Source organism: Trifolium pratense, linkage group LG1 (assembly GCF_020283565.1).
Source record: "Trifolium pratense cultivar HEN17-A07 linkage group LG1, ARS_RC_1.1, whole genome shotgun sequence".
In the NCBI taxonomy this organism is placed as follows: Eukaryota; Viridiplantae; Streptophyta; class Magnoliopsida; order Fabales; family Fabaceae; genus Trifolium; species Trifolium pratense.
This window is the reverse complement of record NC_060059.1, coordinates 20655154-20663200: the sequence shown is the minus strand read 5'-3', so window position 1 is coordinate 20663200 and position 8047 is coordinate 20655154. Positions and strand designations below refer to the sequence as shown.

Here is an 8047-nt window from a genome sequence, read left to right as displayed (position 1 = left end):
CTTCCTTAGTAGCTGACAGAAGTATTTTTATAAATTCATAGGGCGCGCGAGAAAATGACTAGGGTGGTAAAAAAAATCACCATAAAGATTAAAAAATACCATTGCATTTTATATATATATTGTGAACGTACCTTGGGAAGGCATCACTTATGCTAAGGCTTCACATCCCTCCTTACTAGCAACCCTGATCTGTTTTCCATCAAGCAAAGGAAAATGACATCAACACGATTGATGTTTGAATTTTACTTGCTAATGAGCAAGTAAAATTCAAACATTTGTTGGTCGATATGCCTAAGTTCAATTCTCCATCTAGAGAGATGGTTTGATCTCTGAACTCTTTGCTTGAGAAATAAATTGGCTTGGCCCAAGACTTGTCTATTTAGTTGACTTGACTTTGTAATCGACTCAAGTTAAGGTGAACACATTAATTCCAAGACTACTATATCATAAAAGAGATCTCACTTTACTATAGAAATCTTTGATAAACTTTTCTTAAGAATCTCTTTGCTAAACCGCTACAAGCTCTAAAACATGAGTGGCGGATTTTTAGATTTTCAAGGTGGACTAGGCCTAGGGTGAGAGAAGGTGAACCAATATGTTCCAAATTGAGTACTACTCTTACTAGTCTAAGAGTCTAATGCCAATAATGCAATTGTGAAGAAATCCAAATTTGTATGCATGAACTCACCTTTTCTATTTGAAAAAGCATATATTTAACAGAAAAAGCTGTCTTCCGTATAACAAATAAACAAATACATCAATAATCAAACTTAGCTTATATCAACAACAAAAACTGCGCAAAGTAAACACAATTTGACCTCCTTTAGATAGACCTCAAGTAAGATTACTTTTTTGTACCAAAGGATCAAACAGTCAGCAACTCCTGAAAGAAATATAAGAAAGAAAGAAGTTACTTGTCAAGCCCTATACACACTCAAAAAAAATAAATCACTAGAAAATAAGTTTAGGAAAAAGCTCATAGCGATGACTATAATACAGTCATGCATAATTTGATTTTGAGAGATGTAATTATAAATATTTAATCAACTATAACTTCTTGTTTGTTGATATCCTTTTTTTTCTCCCAGACACAAAAATAAGTGAATATGCAAATTAGTCATCCAAGTTGTGAGCTTCCATAACAAAATTACTGAATTTTACGAACTGACAAATACTTTTCTGAAATTGTAATGCATCGGTCAAAAAGGTCCCTCTGATAACCTCTGCTGTTAGTAGGGCTAGAACGTGGCATGTTAAACAAATGTGAGACCTTCCGCTCGGATCTCGCATCACTAAGGACTATATTGCATATGAAGTTTACGAGGTAAAAATTATTTTTACGTGTTTGGATCCCAAACCAAGGTGAGAGCTCCGAAGTTGGCATGAAATGCATGAATTTAACATGTCACATATGTTTCTAGTGATGTAGGATCCATGTGGAAAACCAGATATTCATTTAACACCTTTAATGGCAGAAGTAAACGGATGAACCTTTTTGACTGATGTGTTACAATTTCATGAATGTATCTGTCAATTCGTAAAATTCCAAGATTATTTTGACCGATACTCACAATGTTGAAGACCAATTTGCCTATTCATTAAAATCTTCATTAAGTTATTAATATTGAACACAATCAAGTCAAAAGCACCAAATTTACTCTAAATGTGCATGAACTGAGGGAATCCTTTTACCCATTATACCATGTTCAAATGAAACATCTTTTGCCGACCTTTACATAGCTAATTCCCAGCACATAATACAGTAAAAGTGAGACGGGGAGAACATCAAGAAAATCATAGAAGTAATTACTAGAACCGTATTAGACCCAATTTGAGCGTACTTCCAAAAAACTAAAAGAATCTTGTAACAACGGCTGCTTTAAATTATAGTTGTTTCTGAGAGTTGAAATGAATTTCTGTTTCTCAATAAATTTCAGAAGCTCTCATTTAACTTCTCTGAATAAACAACGAACACATAAAAACTACTTTTGTAAGTGATGAACTATTAACTCATTTTAGCTGAGAAAATTCTTCTTTTTCCCTTTAATCTACAATCTCATTTGAAAAATGGCTTTGCGAGTGTAATCCGTGTTTAAGCATCTCATTAATCTATAATCTATCATAAGCTCTAGATAGACTAAACAAGTAGAAACATATAATACCTTTTCTTTCTGTTTGTAGATGGCATCAACCTTCTTTATGTAATCATCTGTCAGCTTCTACAAAACAGCACAATTACCATGAGAAAAAAATCAATTATTACTCTTAATTTTAAATAATAAGTTATGCATATAAATCCATCATCCATCAATAATGAAATAAAACAGCCAATTCCTAACAGGAAAAATTCACACTGACATTGAACGGATAGATAGCCAAAAATTGATCTGCTTGATAGTTGCTACAATATAACATAATTAAATAGCACCTCCAAGTTATGAAGACTATAAAAATTACCATGTGTTCTGCAACACCAAAAATGCATAGCATTGTTTATTGTATATTTGCACCTTGAGGTTGTATTTGTGATTGTTCCATTTTACAGTAATGCATCATTCCCCAATAAAATCAGAAAAGAGAGATGGCAGCAAGAGTTTAAATAGACTAAAAGCACATTGTACCCTATATGAGTGTATCAAGTTACCTGCAAGTCGCTAGACAAATCCTTCACATTATCTTCCGAGAGCTTTTTATCCTATGAGAAAATTTCAATGGTGATCAACAAAAGGTAGATGGTAGACAAGGAAGAAATTACTTAAGGAAGTTAAGAAAGAAAGGTAAGCAATTCTAGGAAATAAACCTTTTCAAGTTTTTCATAAGCTTTCAAAGCATCTCTTCTTATGTTCCTCAACGCCACCTATATAAAAGAAGTGAACATGCCAAATCATTTAAAAGATCGTAACAAACAACTGCAATTTAAGCCAAAATATATATTCTAGAAGCATATGGCATGTAAAGCTATATGATTTACATTGAAAAAGGAAAAAGAAAAAAAAAAAAGTCTACATAAATTGGCAATAAATAACAGGCAATTCATTATCTCAACAAAAGTGTAATTCATTTTGTAAACACACCTTCCCTTCTTCAGCTTGTTTAGCCACTATCTTTGTTAGTTCCTGAAAAGGGAAAACAAAAGTTCTAGCTTAAGTTATTCAATTGACACCACAAAATCTGCATATTCGAATAGACCTTCAAAATATTCTTTCTATATAATGCAAATATAAATAACCATTATAAATGGCACAGTTTCATAATAAGGTAAATGAATAACCGAAACAATACTCTTGGAATTATGACCAGGAATACCTTGAAATATTTGTCCTTGATAAAATCCCCTTTGTCATTAATTATGATTATAACCATAATTTATTCTTTCGTGTGTATTGTCTCTCTTGTATATATAGTTGTAGTGTTGTACAGATTCAATTGTAAAGAATAATAGAATCATTTCGGATTGTTAAGCTCTCTAGTTGATACCTACCTCTATTTTTTCATCTGACATAGTTCCAGTCTAAGGTTTCAGCCGTTGTGAGCACTGGTCCATTGTCAATACTTGACTGCTCACCTAATTGATACACCCCCCACCCCCCAAATCCATCTCAAAAGCTGCAAACACGTCTCACCTCCGTGTGCCATCACCAAAGCTTGGTTCATGCGCTCACATGCACAAGTTTTCAGTCCATTGTTATAAGGCACGTGAGGTGCACTTACTAATTTGCGGCCACTACCAAATATCATCGATACAAGGGTGGCAGAGAAAACCTTCGTTGTTCTATTGTAAGCTAGATTGGTACACTTAAAAACATCATAATTCCTTGCATAGGTTTCCGAATAAAACCACCAATGTAAGGAATACCGAAGACAGAAGACCGAGTTTAAGGGGATATCACCTATTTTCTTCCAGTGAATATAAGGAATACCTTCAGTTCAAGGTAGCCCAATAGGCTTTTTCTTTGGCCACTGTAGCTCATGCTGAAAATTCTCACTCTTAGATCCTAGTTGACAGAGTTGGCTCCTCACATTTCACACCTATAGAGCTTGCTTGTAATAAAAAATTCGTGTTGTTTCCTCTTTCAAAACAAGGACTACATGCATAGAAGTTGACTGTCACTTCAATAGAGAAAAAGGGACATCATCAAGGCTTCTTTTGTGAGCTCCAAGGATCTGTTGTTCGATATCTTCAATAAATCGTTACAAGGACCTCAGATAATTTATATATATGCTCCAACTTGAGGAGAAGTGTTGATGGTAATTATAATTATAATTTATTATTTCCTAAATTTTTTATATAGTTTTGATAGATAGTTTAATTGTTATTGATTTTGCTACTAATCTTGAGGGATTTCAATTATATATCCCCTGTACATAGTTGTAAAGAATCATTTGTTAAGAATAATATAGAAGAGATGATGCTATGCCATTTCGAAAATAATTAAATAAAGAATTAAAACCAATCAGGAATATTACTCTGAATCAGTGAAAGTGAGACTGTAATTCACAGAGAAAAAAAACGACACAAGAAATCTCCTAAAAGAATTTAGACACTACGCCATCAAAGGAAGTTGAAAATACCTTTCGTCGGTCAGATGTCAACTGAGGGATACTCAACCGTATCACTTCTCCATCATTATTTGGAGTCATACCAACATCAGAGTTAACTATGGCTTTCTCAATTGCCTTCAAGCTGAAAATCAATATTAGTAACCAAGAGCTCACTGAGAATTATTCTTCACACAAGATACCATATTGACACATTTAATCACAACTAAAATTATTTGTCTCGTGTTATTGAAAAATGTCTCAAATGGGATTGTATGCAATAATACATGCCACTTTTACTCTCAATCATTGACTAGTATACACAATTCAATGGAGAGAAAAAGAAGTAAGTCGTACAGATCATTATGAGCATGCAACACATTAAAAAGAATACAACTATGTACAATAAGTTTGAATAAGATCATTTTGATTTTGCTTCTCGATTTCATTCTTTCTGGTTTATCATGTATAAGTGCATAACATACCTTGATTTGTCATATGGCTGTACCAAAAGAGAACTGGCATCAGGAGTACTTATTTGAGCAATGGTCTTCAAACCAACTGGTGATCCATAGTATTCCACCTAGAACATGTTATGAAACATTTCACTACAGGAAAAAACTCTAATAAAAAAATAAAACTAAATGCATGTGGTCACCTAAGTTTAGCATATATTTAAGGTGATGATGACATTGATATCGCAGTTTTTACCATTGTGCAGTGTAAGTATATGCAAACTACACGAGTTGAGCCAAAACAAAAGCAAAATTTATCAATTACGCGGAGCAGTTTATCATGACAATAGGATGCCCCATAGTTTCATTATATATTAGTAATACTAGTAAAGAGCAATGGGATGATCAGACATAGTAGTAATAGTTAAAAATACTAAACACATCATTGTTGTATTGTCAATCGTGAATCACTAAAAATTGTGATCTGTTCAAATTCTGCTACACTATAATTTCATAGTGCCGCTATTTGACAACAATTTGTACTAACTACTAAATAGCATATTACGGAACAATAATGATTTGTTTGAATTCTGCTATGTTGTAGCGCTATAGTCGCTGTTTAGCAACACTAAAACCAATCCAAATCAACTAAAAGGAAGTAAATGCAAGAAAAAGCTGATAATAAGAAACGGAGGTCATGCAATGAAAAGTGATCATGAGTCATGACAAACAAGTAGCAATTACTAGTGATTGAACTCAAGTGGTTAATGAGCTCCCCCTGGGATGAATAATTCGGGAGAACCTGAATTCGATTCCTGGGAGGAACAATTTTTGGCCAAACATTACTTAACTCGCAGCAGAACTCCGGATTATCAGGGGCCCCTTCCCCCGAGAATCGGAGGATTAACACACAAACAAGTAGCAATCACTACTTAAAAGTAGCAGGGCTGCAACATGCAGTTCATATGCGTGTTCAAAGGCTGCATGATGTGGCAGAAGTGTTGTTAGATGTTTGTTCAAAGGAAATTGACATAGTGGTATGCAGGTTTTTAATGATTATATGGGGAATTTGGAATAATAGAAACAATGAAGTATGGAATCAAAGGCAGACTAGTGTGCATCAGATTTGTGTTGGTGTTTTCACTATGTTAGAGGAGTGGAATGTTGCTCAAAAGTATCGTAGCACATGAGGTAGAGGCACAAACTCGTAACGACAACACCATGCAATGGAATTCACCAAGACAAGGATGGGTTAAATGTAATGTCGATGCAGGATTTAGTCGAGGCTTTAACAAAACCAGCTATGGCTGCTGCCTTCAAAATGCAGAAGGAAACTTTATGTCAGCTTTGACAGGATGGAGATGGCCGCAGCTTGAAGTACATGAGGGAGAAGCTATTGCTTTATGGAATGCCATGGTCTGGATTAATCGCATGGGACTGCATAACATCCAATTTGAGACCGATTCAAAGACGTTGGTGGATGCCATCAAAGCACGTTCATCAGGAGTGTCAGAGTTTGGAATTATAGTTTCCAATATTTGTAATTTACTAGACTTAAATAATAACTTTGAGGCAAATAAGGTTGCTCATTGTCTATCAAAGGTGGCCTCATGTTTATGATCTGAGTCCTCCTTGTATTCAGAATTTTTTAATCAATGATATGAGTTAAGTTTGTTTGTTTCAAAAAAAAGTTATAAGTCCAACTGATTTAACTTTGCAACTACGAATTAAAACCATTTCAATGCCATACTCATTTTGCAGCAGAAGCAGATTAAAAAAGAGAGTAACAATGCAATTGCAAACATACCTCAATTTTGTCAAGCATAGAAGGGGTTGCTCTCCCAGTTCTTATGGAACCGAAATTAGTCCGAACATTTTCAAGAGTACTTTCCATCCTGCTTTTCTGAGAAAGGAAAATGGAGAATAGAACATATTACACATTAAAATTTCAAAACCCCCCTTTCATAAAAAATACTCCTTCCTTTCACTAGGTCAACAAAAGTCTTAGAATTGGGGATTGGACCTAACTCAACCCTACAAAACTGGTTTGTAAGGTGGGGATTGCCTCGGGCCAACTCACATCTGATGTGGGGCTTCTTAACACACACCTTCACGCCCAACACTATTGGGCTTGGTGCGTGGATATAAATGATAGGTGGCCAAACGGATCTTGGAGAGACTCTGATACCATCTTAGAAAAAAGTTAAACCAGATACATTAACTTTTGTTGACTCAGTAGTCTCTTATAAGAAGACCCAGAAACAGGAAACTTTATGGAGAGATTCTTACCACATTTGTCTCAATAGCTGATTTTTCAGCTTCAATTTCTTCAATAGTAGCAGCCCTCACAATTCTCTTTCTGGAAATTATAAAAAAAAAAAAAAATTACAATAAAAACCAAACAATTGAAGTAGTTCAACCAAAATTGAAAAAACAGACACTACTACTAGAGTGATGATGATTTTGGTACCTTCTTTGCAAAGTGGACAAGCCTTTAGAGAGTGTGAGGCTTCGAGGGAGCTTAAGAGTAACATAGGTTGAAGAGCGTTTGAAGCTGTAAGAGGAGGATTCTGCAGAAAGAGTGAAGAATAAGAAAATGTGTGAGAGATGGAGAAAATGGGTATGAAGAAGCATATATATATATACCTGAAAGAGAGAGAAGAATGGGTTTGGAGATGTTTTGGGGTGGTTGGAAAATGGAACGGAGTGGTGTTGTTTGAGAGAAAGAGGTTGCCATTGAGTTGAGAGAGATGAGAAGAACGGTCACATTCACGAAACGATCACTCTACGCCTTGTGTTGTGTTGTGTTGTGTTGTGGATAACAACAATGGCTTGTGTAAATTTAAATTTTACATGGTAATTTAGTTAAAAAAATTGGTTGTAACAAAAAATTACAAGTTAGTTTATTTGTCAACACAGGATGTTATTCACACATTCAAGAAATAAATATCAATATATTTTCCTTAAAAAAAATAAATAAATATGAAACACTCTCTAAATCATATCATATTCACAACAAATGTTAGTTGAAGGGTAGTGCATCATCAATTGGG

The 8047-nt window shown here is 34.5% G+C and overlaps 1 protein-coding gene across 1 annotated transcript; it reads right to left on the bottom strand.

Annotated features, from left to right (window-relative positions):
- Positions 1-675: 675 nt before the first annotated feature.
- LOC123901634 (ribosome-recycling factor, chloroplastic-like) lies at positions 676-7814 on the bottom strand. The gene is made up of 11 exons (XM_045951675.1): positions 7641-7814; positions 7465-7564; positions 7284-7353; positions 6802-6897; positions 5025-5122; positions 4573-4684; positions 3075-3116; positions 2801-2857; positions 2645-2695; positions 2163-2219; positions 676-883 (listed from the first exon to the last, which is right to left on the bottom strand). The coding sequence occupies exons 1-11, from the start codon at positions 7729-7731 to the stop codon at positions 866-868; spliced, it is 792 nt and encodes a 263-aa protein (XP_045807631.1). The 5' UTR covers positions 7732-7814; the 3' UTR covers positions 676-865.
- Positions 7815-8047: the final 233 nt, after the last annotated feature.